Source organism: Pygoscelis adeliae, unplaced genomic scaffold (genome assembly GCF_000699105.1).
Source record: "Pygoscelis adeliae isolate BGI_AS28 unplaced genomic scaffold, ASM69910v1 Scaffold308, whole genome shotgun sequence".
NCBI classification, from domain to species: domain Eukaryota; kingdom Metazoa; phylum Chordata; class Aves; order Sphenisciformes; family Spheniscidae; genus Pygoscelis; species Pygoscelis adeliae.
Genome location: NW_008825306.1, coordinates 2589005 through 2603085, shown reverse-complemented (window position 1 = coordinate 2603085; position 14081 = coordinate 2589005). Strand labels below are relative to the sequence as shown.

At 39.1% G+C, this 14081-nt stretch overlaps 1 protein-coding gene across 5 annotated transcripts in view; it reads right to left on the bottom strand.

Annotated features, from left to right (window-relative positions):
- The window catches only part of RPS6KC1 (ribosomal protein S6 kinase, 52kDa, polypeptide 1), an 87353-nt gene that overhangs the window by 3896 nt on the left and 69376 nt on the right, over positions 1 to 14081 (bottom strand). For all 5 annotated transcript variants that reach the window (XM_009330189.1, XM_009330187.1, XM_009330191.1 and 2 more), the window contains 2 exons: positions 2732 to 2814; positions 1915 to 2010 (listed from right to left, as the gene is read on the bottom strand). In XM_009330189.1, coding sequence (XP_009328464.1) covers positions 1915 to 2010; positions 2732 to 2814 — 179 coding nt within the window. The remainder of the gene's footprint in view (positions 1 to 1914; positions 2011 to 2731; positions 2815 to 14081) is intronic.

The following is a 14081-nucleotide window of genomic DNA, read 5'->3' as shown; positions in this document are numbered from 1 at the left end:
CCTGGAGGTGCCTGAAAAAAAATACTGGGTGCAAAATACCAAACGAACATAAAAATAACAACTTCATCTTTCACCAGAAATAAACAGATCTCTGTTTTCTTAGAAGCTGGCTATATGAAGGAGGTGTTTACAATGAAGTCACCTGCACTGGAAGCCACAGCAGGAGACAACGCCTGACACAGTTTTCTGTATAGCTGAACATTGATCCCGGAGAGTTATTCTGTGATGCTTTGACCTGTTTACCCTTGGCAGTGGGGGGAAGGAAAGTCGCAATGACAAATTGCTATCCATGCCAAGAGAGCTTTCTTCCTTTTCCTGACAAGGCTTCCTCAACAATGAATGGCAGCTTCCTTGGATAGTCACACAACAAAAATGTGATTTACTAGCTCATATAGCCGAACCTCCACCAGATAAGTCACCACCCTACACTAGAAGGCTTAACCTAACAGGCACTGGAGTGACTGTTCTCTGAAGAGATATGGCCTTGTAATATATCTGCGAGTGGCAGAGATATATTTGCCACTTAAACCGCAAGTGGCAAAAGAGCCACTCTTTGGCGTATTTGAAAATAGGCAATACATTAGTCTGCAGTGAAGAACAATCCTACATTGGCAGGGAGAAGTGGACTGGACGACTTCATTTGTCTTTACTTCCAGTCTTAATGGGAGAAATTCCCTTCACCAAGTGTGGTTTTGCTTTCCTTTAGCCATCTGAGTCCTGTAGCACCTGTGGGTGAGGGTAACAATTTCCTACCGTCTAACAATATAAATGCAGATTATACAAAAATGGGATTTTTCTTTAGTCACTTCCCTTTCTACCTTTGCCAGAAACGCACAGACACATGCTTTCACCTTCAGTGACTTCATGTCGCCTAGTCAAAATAGGAGGTCCAAACGTCTAGTTCCATTTCCATTAATCATTTCACAGTAATGGCACAGAAATCAATCTGTCACTGCGTCTTTTGACTCACTGAATTTTCAAAATCTCTTTCCTTCGTTTTCTTCAAGAACTGTTTTTTTCCACTCTGCTCTGTTCAAATCTACATCTAAGTGATGTCATTATTTATGCATCCACTAGCAAGATACTCTTCAAAGCCAAACAACACAGTTCACAGATATCACTTATTCTACTCAAGTAGAATAGGTCAGATCCAGGCTCTGCTTCCTCAGTTAGGTCAGAGTTAACTAGAAGGAAGATAGCATTATATGAAATTCAAGACCCTGTACTACAGGTTTATTCTCTCAGTCATGACTACCTAAAGCTAAGAGTAAACTAAAACCAGCAGTCAATGCTATTCCCATTAGTTTGAAAATGGTGTATCAGTCTGGAAGGTTGTCTATATTTTAAGGTTTCCTACTCTGCCTTTTGTCCAACCTACCAGTTATCTTCTTACAAAAGTCACTGTATTCACAATTTAAAGTACTTTTCTTAACAAATGGCACCCAGGTTTCCTGGAGGACAGCTACAGATTTTCAACCACAGCAAGGTCATAACTTCTAATCAGCGTGTTACAGGTTTCATAGTACTTAGAGCTATCTTGCTGAATTGTCATCAACATTTTTTAGTTTAATTCAATTCATTACAAATGTTTCCATGAACCTTTAGGGCAGAATTCCTAAAATGTTCGTGCATCACCAGCAGGTGTTTCCAAAACACTCAGCATTGACCAAACTTGTTCTCTGAAGAAATGGCAAAGCACTCCGGTTTTCTACAGAGACACCTGGCAGCAGAAGTCAAAGTTTCCAGATGCAACAAGACAGTGGGCAAAATTCATCAGTGCTGACAAAAGACCCATCCACGTTCCTATCGGCAGCTTTCTGTTTTTACATTTGCTTCACCAGAAGAACTTAGGTAGATAAGTATTTGCCCAATCTACACGTGTACCTACAGAAGACAAATTTTCCCCTCGATTACCTGCTGAATCAGTGATCTGGCCTCCTTTGATACATGGTCTGGTATACTCAAAGAAGTGTGAGTGTTTATTCCTGATGGATGACACTCAACCAGAGTCTGGAGAAGAAAAAAAAATTAAAAATTAAAAAAAAAAAATCAAAGCTGGCAGATACATTTATTAATTAAAAAATTGTAGTGTTGGATTATCTCCTAGTATACATGCAAATTAACACACACAGCTAAAATTTCAGTGCTTCCTAGTATGAAGTACTGATTCTGGGAGGAACGTCTACAGGCACTGATGTCTCCCTAGAGATACAGTTTTAGAACATTTACGTCTTAGTGCTTGTGCTCTATTGCTCAGACTTGAAGCGTCTGGGAATTTGGTGGACTTTGCTTTCTTCGTGCAGAACTGTCAGCTAATCACCAGTTTGATTTGGCTGAGCACTCTTTGTCTCAAAATACCGAATTAATGTGTAACAGCAACATATGGCTTCTACCCTGTCCCAGGAAATAATACTGAAACTATTAGGGCAAAAATTTTGCAAAGGTACAGAAGGACCGTTAGAGGACTTTGCTTTCACTGTGGTTAAGAGGGCAGCATGGGTTTTGATTATTTTTCAGTCCTGAGTTTGATACGGCTTTATCAAGTTGTTCTGCTGAGGCTTGAGCATGTTTCGTTTCTCTGGCCCCATGCAGACCAAGCAAATTGAGGGTACTCAGGTCGGCAAAGCACATCTGAGAAAGACAAGCAAGGAAATCACAACTGGGCCCACCACTTGTGAGAAACTACTGGCCAAGAGGTCAGTTTTATCGAGCAACTTGCCCTCAGCCCTACCTTCCCGGTGAGGAGTTCAAAAAGAATGGCACCCAGGCTCCACCAGTCACAGGCTTCTGTCTCTTCTAGGATAGCGCCAACCTCTAAACACAAGACATTTCAATTAATATTAAAAAGGTCAGTTACACCTTCAAAATTAACATATATTTACAAGGTGACTGTTTAATGCTGACAGAACATATACTAAATACCACAGAGCTTTCATTATGCCTGCAATTTAGTTAGCCCTTTAGCCACCTACAGACTGCATTGTTCAAACACAGCAACACTATACATTTCATCCATAATTTGCCTTTTCCATGCATACATAGGCATTTTCAAGACTTGTAGGCATTACAGTTAGGACTCTTCTATACTGGACTAAAACTGGACAGTGACAGACAGTAAAGCAAAACATATTTAGAGAATTTACCCTGGCCAGAAGACTGGACTGACCAGAGTGGCCTGAAGCATCCATAAAAGCAGCACAAGAGAGGTTATAATAGTCTACTGCATGCCTTAATTCTGTCTTAGAGGGCAGGATTCTTCTCATGGCTAACCCACACCCTTTGCTGGGATCACCATAGGAAGCTTTTCACAATAGCCTCTCATCTGTTGGGAACCAGATAGCGATGCTAAATCTGCTTCACATAGCCTAACCACAGCCAGCAACTGTGTATTGCTACAGCTCAGCCCAAACTGCACCTAGGTACAAAAAGTTTTCCCTAGCACCCAGCCAGCACCCAACACTCTCCTATTGCTGTCCTTGCACAAGAGACTGTGGAGAGGTAAGATGGGAGTTATAGAGTCCCTTGCCATACACATTCTCGTATTCAATAGCATGATGCATGCAGAAAATTTGGCCTTCACTGACTCAGGCTTTAAACCACAAAAATTATTAAATACAAACACACCACGCTGTCTGCTCTAAAACAGGCAGAAAAACAGATTGCAGTGAAGATGAAATCTTCATTTTGACTGTCAAAAAAATGCAGAAGCTGCACTAAAATAGCTTTGGTGGCAAAAGCCATACCAGCTTCCCAGCAGAGGACAACAATTAGCATATAGTCACATAGTCGTTGCTGTGAAAAGCATTGTGGCATGTTCGAAAAATCTTGCTCATCATTTTATGGAGCTTAGCATGAGCATGGCCAAGGAGAACTACAGATGAGTCACACTCCAGGGTCAGGGAAAGGAAGGCGGTAGCCCCAGACCTCCCCAGATGCAGAGATGCACACACACGCTGAGCACGGGGATGTGCAGCGGGCTGCCCCCTCGGGCAGCTGCCACACAAGCTGGAAGACGCTCAGCACCTTACAGGACTAGGCTGAGGCTGCTGTTGCAAGAGCAGCAAGGAAGGATGGCTCAGACATTGTTTCTTTAGGTAGGACATCCCTCACATTGAAAAGTTTATTACAGTTAATGGCGTTTGAATGCCCAATACATTACTATAAGGGTGCCACACATGAGAATTTATTCCATTCCTTACAGATTAATACTTCTATCAGTATCAAGAAACTTTTATAAGGATATAATGGCAGCCACATGAGGAACTGTATCAGCATAATTGCATGCATTTTTAAAACGTTCCCCCGCGGCCCCCTGCCACACAAGCTGGAAGACGCTCAGCACCTTACAGGACTAGGCTGAGGCTGCTGTTGCAAGAGCAGCAAGGAAGGATGGCTCAGACATTGTTTCTTTAGGTAGGACATCCCTCACATTGAAAAGTTTATTACAGTTAATGGCGTTTGAATGCCCAATACATTACTATAAGGGTGCCACACATGAGAATTTATTCCATTCCTTACAGATTAATACTTCTATCAGTATCAAGAAACTTTTATAAGGATATAATGGCAGCCACATGAGGAACTGTATCAGCATAATTGCATGCATTTTTAAAACGTTTTAAGATCCCCGGCAAGCATCCAGATGAAGTTGAAATTATGGTAAATTGAGAGAATTTGTGTAAAAATCAAAATCTGTTCTTGCAATTTAATTTTACGTCCCTTCAGAAAGGCAGACCTTCTAGGTAACTGTCCTTTAAAAAAGTAAAACAAAAAACCAAACTCGGGCCTTTCTACATGAACCAGCTGGCGAAAGGTTTTCATAGCATCTCTCAGTGAAACCTACTGAGTGGAAATGCCTTTCCAGTCTGATTGTGATTTCCTAGTGCTGTATGTTCCAATAATGTACATTCAAAAACAAGATAACATGAATGGAAAGTAAAATCTAAAACCAAATACTTTAGGCTTCTTTAGAGCAGAGTTTTCTTTCCCGTGTGGCTTTAATCCTGGGAATATTCTAGACTAATAGAGCTTTCTTCCAAACAAGTGAAGATTTTTATTTTTAAATTAAATTCCACACTTATTCCAGAATAAGGACGGTAAAGCCAAGAGTTAATTAAGATTGACTACTACATTCTCAGTTCCTATACTACCATTAACTTCCCCATATTGACACATCTTAAATTTCAAAATAATGCCACAAAAGGAGAGAATCCATTCTTCCCCAAAGACACTCAGTGGGGATGGGCCTCTTGAGTTACAGCCCAACACAAAAAAATATTCTAAAGGTGAAAAAAACATCACTCTGAGCACAGGGAAAAGAAACATTACAAAAAATTCATTTCTGAGTTTTGGTATTATTTCCTTTTATGTTGGCAATCACAGCTGCTGATCCAGTTCTTTGAAGCATCAAAGTTACGCTGCCTTCTTTCACAGAATCACACACTGTTCGTTACCTCACTTACTTCACTGATGAAGAAAACGGACACAGAGTAAGAGTCAAAAAGGAAGCTAGAGTCCACTTCTCCAAAATCCAAGCTCATATTTTCAACTGTAAGAACACTTTCAATATATGCCAAGTCAAAACAAATGTCATTGCAGATCTCTTGAGAGCAGCACTGAACTCTTCCGTCCACTTTTGACCGTGACCAAAATGACACAAGTGGGTTAAACTGAGAACAGTCAAGTTACACAGATCTCTCCCTGGGCTGAAGGGCTCTGGCTGGGTTCTCGTGCACACAGCAGAAACTGTGTGACAAGTCATCTGAACCAACACAAAACAGAAGATGGAAAACTCAGCTGAGGGGAACATCTGAGTATCCTTTTTTACAAAAATTAAATTTTAGCTCAACTTTTCTCCTATTACCCAATGTCTGCTTTCCTGCTGCTTTCCCTAGGTCCCAAAGTGTCCTTACTTCAGATTAAAATAAATGTTTTCCTTGCGGGGGAGGGGGGGGAGGAAAAAATCATTGTGAATGCTACAAATAAATATATGTTGTTTACATTCCCTTACTTCAAACAGGTCACACTACTTCTGATGCAATATGCTGATCATAATAAGTTCAGGATATCACATCAATATTACTGCATTTTATCTTGACTACACATCATGGGAAAATTTAGAAACTATAGATTATGAAGTGCTTTCAAGTGATACAGAGTAGCTAGCTAATGTAATATACCACACAGGGCATATGCTTTTTTTAAACCTTTAATATTGCAGTAAATCTGAACTACAATATCTGCCTTCACTAAGAAAACATTTTCATCTCAATCCATCAGCAAAGTAATTTAGACAATAAATGGTAGCGACCCATAAGCTTAAGTGAATAACATGGGGATATTTGTGCCAATTCTTTACTTCATGAACCTTGAAATCAAGGACCTTATCCACATTTGTACAAACATAAACAGCGCACACATGTGCACGGTGTTGGTGTTTCTAGGACTCGCAGTACAAAATTTGCATTAAAAAATATTCCTGTCATTCTCAAATACAAAATCCTTTTAAATCAGAGAAATAAAAAAGTAGGGTGAAAAAAAGAATCAGTAGCTCTTCCAACTTTACTGCAACTTCATTAAAAGGGAGAGCTTTCTTCTTTCTCCCTTCCTGATGCATGCCCGTATGACATCTAGCACCAAGCAGCACATGTCAACAGCAATGCTAAATTCCTGCACAGAAGCAATTTCAACAGCAGCCGTTGGGGTAACTGAAGGGAAGGAAATTTGTAAAACGCTATCAGGTTCAGATAGAGACAGATGGTACGGGTAAACACCTTCACTACCCAGCACTGTCCTCCTTCCAGAGCAGCTGGTCTCAACTGAAAGGCCATTTCTTTATGGTTTTCATACTTATCTCAATATTTGCATTACACACAGTAATACCTTACTTCCTGATAAGGGATAGGTAGCTGACAACGCTCTGTATTTTTAAACAGACGTGCAAGTTCTAAAGTAAAAAAGCAGAACTTTGCCTCTCTTGAACACACATCCTTGATAAAGTCATTAACTGTAACACCAAGGCTGATTTTCTCATTCCTTCTACAGCACCTTAACCTGAAATAAACCCTTCATGCTGAAGGATTTCAAAGGCTTTTACTACCACACCTCAAACATTTTCTCCCAAATACAATTTCCTCCAGGGCTGACAATAAGGCCTCCCGACCAGCAGGAGGCCAACAAACACAGTTAACATAAAAGAAGCCAGGCTTAAAGGTGGACTTAGACATTCGCTGTGCAACTCAGGCCAGATGGCTTGCGAATCACCAAGAACAAAAACTCGATCAAAAACTTTGTAGGATAAACTGTAACACCCAAAAAAATGCACCTGAAGTCAGCTCACAAGAAAATAGGCTCTAGGTGGAAGTATTGCTTCTCCAAACACCTAAGAGTCATGAAGGGCTTTGCATTGAGGTGGTTTTCCTGGAATTAAGAAGGGAACCATTTGACTCCTGGTGGATTGATAAGAATTTCAAAACCTGAGGAGGCACTTTCCCTTACCCCGTGTTTCAAGCAGAAACAGCATACCTTCAAGTATCGTTTCTGCACTGATAAGAAAACGAGGAGACCCATCTGAACTACCATCAGGTGCCTGAAACTGTTCAGGAGGAAATGGACTTGTCCAACATCCTGAAAACATCAGACATAATGTTTTCCCCTTCTGTGGCCATTAAGATAAACAGTATTGCACGAAAAACCATTAGAGTCGCTTCGGAAATTCTATTTACCTTACACTCATTTAATTTTAAAAGCTTACTATTTTATCATATTTTAATATCTATATATGTAAAGAAGCATTTGCAGAGAACCAAGTAAAATGAGTCCAAGCTAATTACTCTAGGCAGACTCAGTCAGCCAAGATATCGTAAGATACAGTCACTAAATAACACATCACACAAGCAATCTGGCCATAATGCTTTGCCTAAAATGCTTTAGCAATTTATAAAACACAGTACTGAACCATCTATAGTTGAGTATAAAAAGTGTATCATGGTCTTTAAACAATAAAGTAGTGAGGCAAGTCCAATGAACATCTGCTAAGATCAAATGGAGTATGAAAATAGGAAGTTTCATCTTAAAGGTATGCAAAAACATATGAGCATCTATGCTCCTCTTTGGAAGAAATTTCCTCGTGTCGCTAACAGAAAATAAGTTAATAGAGGGAACTGTGTTCTTTCTTCCTTTTAACAGCCCAAGATGGAATTAAAACTTCCTCTAAAATAATCAGGTGGCAAAAGAGACAAAGAAACTTTTTACTGCTCTGTTATCAAAACAAAACAAACTAATTAACCCTTCAGCTAGCTCCATTTATTTTCAAAGGCATCTCCTATACTATCTTCAAGTTTTAGCCCCATCTGTAATAATAATAATTAAAAAAATTTAAAAAGAAAATAAATAAAAACCAGAAACAACCACACCACACAGGTAAATTACAGTTTCTTCCAGAGTTATTAACTGGCTTTTATGTCAGCCAGGCTAAAATACCAGATTTTTACAAAACAGCAGCTTTGGTACATCTTACTGCTTTTTCTAGTTACAGGGTCTGTGAAAAACCACAAGAACATGTACTTCACCTGAAACATGTAGTGTACTTACAACAAGCCTGAATGCCAAACCACATCAGATTGTTTTCAGAAAATACCTGATTCCCTTCCCAAACCTATGCTTTCAATTACATACTCCAGGTTCACGACATCCTGCTATTTTGGGAGCAGTCAGTTGTCATGGTTTTCTGTGGGACACTCAGGTGTCTTTGGAGAGCTGTACCACTCCAAATGGTTGTTGTAAAGTTGTTATTCCCAGCTTCACAATAATCAGTACTTTTTCTGCAGCTCCAGACCTTTCCTCGTTATTCACGCCAGCCATATATTTTTCATGTTAATGTTTAGTCCTGTTGCCTATTGCCAGGGCTTTTCAAATCAAGCTAGCCCATCCTTCTGTCTTTGCTGCTCAAAGCTCATTCACCTGCCCTGTTTTTTCCTTTCCTTTTTAGGATTATCCTGAGACATTAATGCCACACAAAAAGCTAGGACAGAGTCAGAGATAAAATCTAGGAAGTCCAGTCTTACACTATAACCGTGAGACCAGCCCACTCCTCGACACCTCTCAGGGTCAATGGCACTTTAATCTACCACAGTTATTTTGCTCCTTAAACAATCTACTCAAATTAAATTACTATAATACAGAATAGCAGGTTTAATGAGCGCCTGCAAACTCCTACTGAAAAACACATACACAAATAATACGCAGGTTTTCTAGCATCAAGTATCTATTTGGTAAACAGAGGAAGACCATTTTTTCCTTATTCAGTAAATAAAAATTATAGCATACAGGCAATAATAGCAACCCAGCAATTTTTATTTTCATGCCATATGTTTTAGGTTATCAGCTGCACTTCGCATCCGTATTTTCAATTGTCCAAGACTAGAAGTGACATCTTCATTTGCGAGTACAAAAATCAGGTTGCACACTGAAACATTTTGGTCTTTTGGGGGACAAAATCATTTACCCACAAAGCCTTCTTTTTGCTTAGGTTTTGCATTGTGTACAATTAGTAGCAGGTTAGATAAAACCAAATATACCATGTATTTATGTGCGGGTTTCTGTGAAGGCTAGTTTGTATAAATAAGGCTTGATTATAGCACACAGCTTATGAAAGCATTAGAACAACATGATGCATTACTGATGGCCAGTTTCCTACTTATATTTTCTACGAAGCTAAGCTCCCTTTAGCTTTATGATCCTAACAAGCAAATCTCCAGTTTTTAGTAAGTCTTTTTCATAGTCTGGTGAAAAGTCATTGTTTGGACAAGAAAGAAAAAAGACTCCAAAGGCAGCCCAGTTCTGAAATCTCGTCCTCCGAAAACACTACAGAGATGCGACAGAACACATCCCCGCTGCTGAACAAGAACTCAGAGAGCGTAAATAAAACATCTCATTCACACATCGTATTTACACAAGATGTTAAACCAGCAAGCAGCTTCTACAACATGACACTTCACAGGTTAGGTCGAAAAAGTACCTAAAAGATTTCTCTTTATGACTAAATCCTCAACTTAATCTGTTTTAGTTGAAGAGAGTCTTGACCAGGCTGTGGCTGTAGACAATTTTGTCTTTCTCACAGGTATTAAGCATACTATGAAGGGTTTTTTTTTTTTTAAAGTTACCAATTTGATTTTAAAAATCATGACTATCAAGAATGGAATATAATTATTACTCCATTTAAAAGGTAACAACTCTTTATATTTAAGATCACAAAGTTGGCAAAACCGATACTTCAATAACAGAAGGTGATAATTTGCATTTCAAAATTCGTCTATCTTGCTTTTCCCTCAATTAGACCAAAACATGTTGATTCACAGGTTTGTGTGTGTGTTTGTTTCTTTTTTAAACTTATTTATAGAGCAGAATAATGGCCCCCCTGCTAGGCTGGCATTTGCTCAAGTTTCTGTCCGTGTAAATTGAATCTGTTACTGGAATTTTCCCCCCTTCAGAATACCAAGGCACATTAACCAAGAGATAGAGAGATACATTGCTGATACTATCAGCCACCAGGCAGGTGGATAATGTGAGGGATTTTTTGTTAGTTTTCATGGGTTTTTTTGGACAAATATGTGATAAGAGTTCTCAGGGGGCATGGAGAGCAAAGGGCTGTTTAAACAGAAGTGAATCATTCTCATCTGATCTGCTAATAACTTTGTATTCAGACATCAGCTGCTTAGCACACTTTACAACATTCAGAAAACAAAATTACTATAAAGAGGAGGAAAGTTAAAGAAAAAGACACACAAACCTCACATCAGTCACCTTAACCATATTAACACAGCAGAAATTCTCAGTTACAAGCGCTTAATTTCTTCTTTAAAAGCAAATAGGTTATTCTTGGCCAAAACCCCCACAGTTTTACTTGAAGTGGTGTTGAGTTTATAGGGGGTGATTTATAATCCATCGTTTCCCTTGTGTGTTAGAGAAACAACATTTGACTTATCATAGGTGAACAGCAAAGATTTAGTTTGGCCATTAATCAAAGTATAGCACAGGCGCTACTTTTAAGCATCTGCAGATAGCTTTGTTGTTGCAGTAGTTGGTTCAGCATGAGCTTTTTTTTATTGAGTAGAACTATGCAGGAGTAAAGAGACTTACCCAGCTTTACCAACAGATTCAACAGCACTATAACACACCACGACTCTGAGCTTGCAAGTACAATTCTTGATATGCAAATCATTACAAATAAGCCGCATATTCCATCTCTATTTCTTACGTGAAGCTGGCAAATTAGAGACAGCAAGTGCAACAGCAAAATCCATTAATGGTACAATGCCACCTGCCGTCAATAGTGGAGAAGTGCCACTTCTTGCAACAGATTTAGCGCTGCTTTTAATTTATGCACGATATAAAATGACAATTGCTATTTCATACAAAATTAATTACATTGCTAGCAGGGAATGGTATGCAGCTTTTAAAACTCTCTTCCCTCATCTTTTTGACACTTCTCCATTTATAATGTTTGCATTTATTCTACTATTTTACATATACACTGCATCATCTCTTTTCTACATACGCAGTCACATCGCCTCTCCACTTTTCGTAGGATAACAAGAGCTGAGCAAGTCCTTGCTATTCACCATGGCAAGGATCTGATCACTGTTTCTGTACCAATACTACCCTGTTTTGCTTTAATACAAGGTTACAACCTGGGGTACTGAAAGTCTCAAATACAAAATCCTAGATCCTGCAAGCAAGCTCCACGTAGTTGGACCTCTATTCTCCCCTGGGTCTGAAAAGCTTCAACATTAATACATTATTATCCCTAGCCCCTCCAGGAATTAGATTCCGATATATAAATTGTAGAATTTAGACTCCATGTTTTCCTTCAACCAATAAAGCAAATTTTAATACGTCCTCAGGCACTTCACTGTTAAGCACTTTGTAACTTGTACTGTAAAAAAGTAACACCTGAAACCTTACCGATTAAAAAGATAAAATTGTTTCAAATACATTTTTACATCTTTCACATAACTCTGCAATACAATTTCCTACCTATTTTAAATTGAAGATATCCTGCAATCTGTTTAAATTTCACATTCATCCTCTCCTTTTCCTGCCTCCAAAATTTGCTCCTCAAAAACCAATGCAGAAAAAGAACTGCATCCCAAGACTCCTCATCTGTTCTCAGTCTCCAACACGACACCCTAGAAGACAGCGTTCTGATAAAGACATCTTCCCTTTCTTGCATACCTTTAATGAGTGCATTTAAATAACAAAACGTTGAAATCACGTAACATATAGTTATCACATCCAAATCCTATTCTATCCCAAACTCTGATGAAAACACACACCAAGCTAAACACATGGAGACAAAATTTTACAAGCCAAGTTTCACTGCATCCTTCAGTTAGGAGAGAAAAGGAGAGGGAGGGCCGAGTACCCAAAGATAGGGCAACAGAGCACACAATACTGGAAACACCAGGAAAATTCAAAACAAGATAAAGCTCAATTTGAGTCACTTTATTTAGTCACTGCGTTGTATTATGATAAGAAATCATAAGACCTGATGAAATTTTGTGAAGATCACTTGTTCACCTCTACAAAATTGCAGCCCTTCCTCCAGCAGGAAAAAAGCAAGCTGTGAGAAACATTTAGGATCAGTTTTAAAAAGCAACTTTAAAAGAATGAAAAAAAACCCGAACTTGCCAATTTCTCTTAGTGTACTGAACTGAAGCACACGTATAATTTCAAAATCCTTATTCCAAGAAGCAACTTGAGGAGCAATGCTATCATGGTAAAGGGGAGACATGGGTTCCAGGGACATAGTACACTCCTTAAAATGAAAAATGATCATCCAAATAAGGGGTTTTTTGCCTGTAACATCAGAGCCTAAAGAAAGCCCACTAACATGATTATTTTTTTAATACTAATCAAAAGTTCTAGAGCAAGATTTACCAGCAGCAGTAGCCATAAGAAAGCTGCTTTGGACTCAGCTATACACCATTATTGAAGGTACAGGTATTAAATCATTGCTTAGAATAGAATGGCACTTGACTCCAAAATATATTTTGTACTGCTAAGTTATACCAAGTATTACTCTCCTACGCAAAAATTAGCATGAAATAGCTACACTAAAATAAGCATACGCTTTGCAGAGATAACATTAAGATCAAGAAATATGAAAGGTAAGAATCATAGAGTATCAATTCAGCCACCTTGCATATATCTAATATTTGCATTTGAAAATCTTCATCTTGTAGCTCGCCAGTTACAGACACACAAAGCAAACTGCAGCTTGGGGTAGGGCAGAGAGGAGAGGGCAGCCTAACCGAGAAACGCCCGGATGGATACCACACCTGTGCTGTGAGGTGGAAATCATGATGGTGCGGAAAACTCTTGCATTTGGGGACTTCTAAATATTATTTCAACCGACCCCTAAACACTTAACTACTGCAGGAGTTGGCTGGTTGGGGCTTAGGGGGCAAAAAAAAGCCTCTCTTTGGATCCTCATTAAAATACAGAAAAAGTAAGCTTTGACTTTCACAGCTCATTAATGATGACAGTGGGAAAAGGCTGCACTTCCATCTTTGCTACATCAACTAGGGAGCACTTTGTACGAGGCTGGGTTAGGGAGGCAGGAAAACGCCTCCTTCTAACAGGACGTCACGCACGTTGGCAACCAGGACATGTTTCTATTAAACAACCACAAGAATTGCTGGGATTCCCCCACCTTCTTGTTCTTGAATTAAAGTGGGGTGAGGGTAGAATGAAGGTGGTGGGTTTGCTTTGATAGGTAAAAAGAATTCTTTTCTGTAATACCTACTCTTTCGACTTGCACCTGGATAGAAAAGATTTTATTTACTATTTATCTCAAGAGGCTAGCACTCAAATTTTGTTGAGATCCTACCACCTTTATTCACAGAGAGCAGTTCCTTACTGTATTTCAGTTGCAGGACTAAGTCACTGAATAAACACCTGATGCCAAACTAAGTTCAGAACTTCCATTGCTGATAAGCTTTATTCTAAATTTTTCTGAGCACATTTACAGACTCTGAGCTTGAGGACTACCTGCATACCAAGTTGCCATGCCTAGCCAG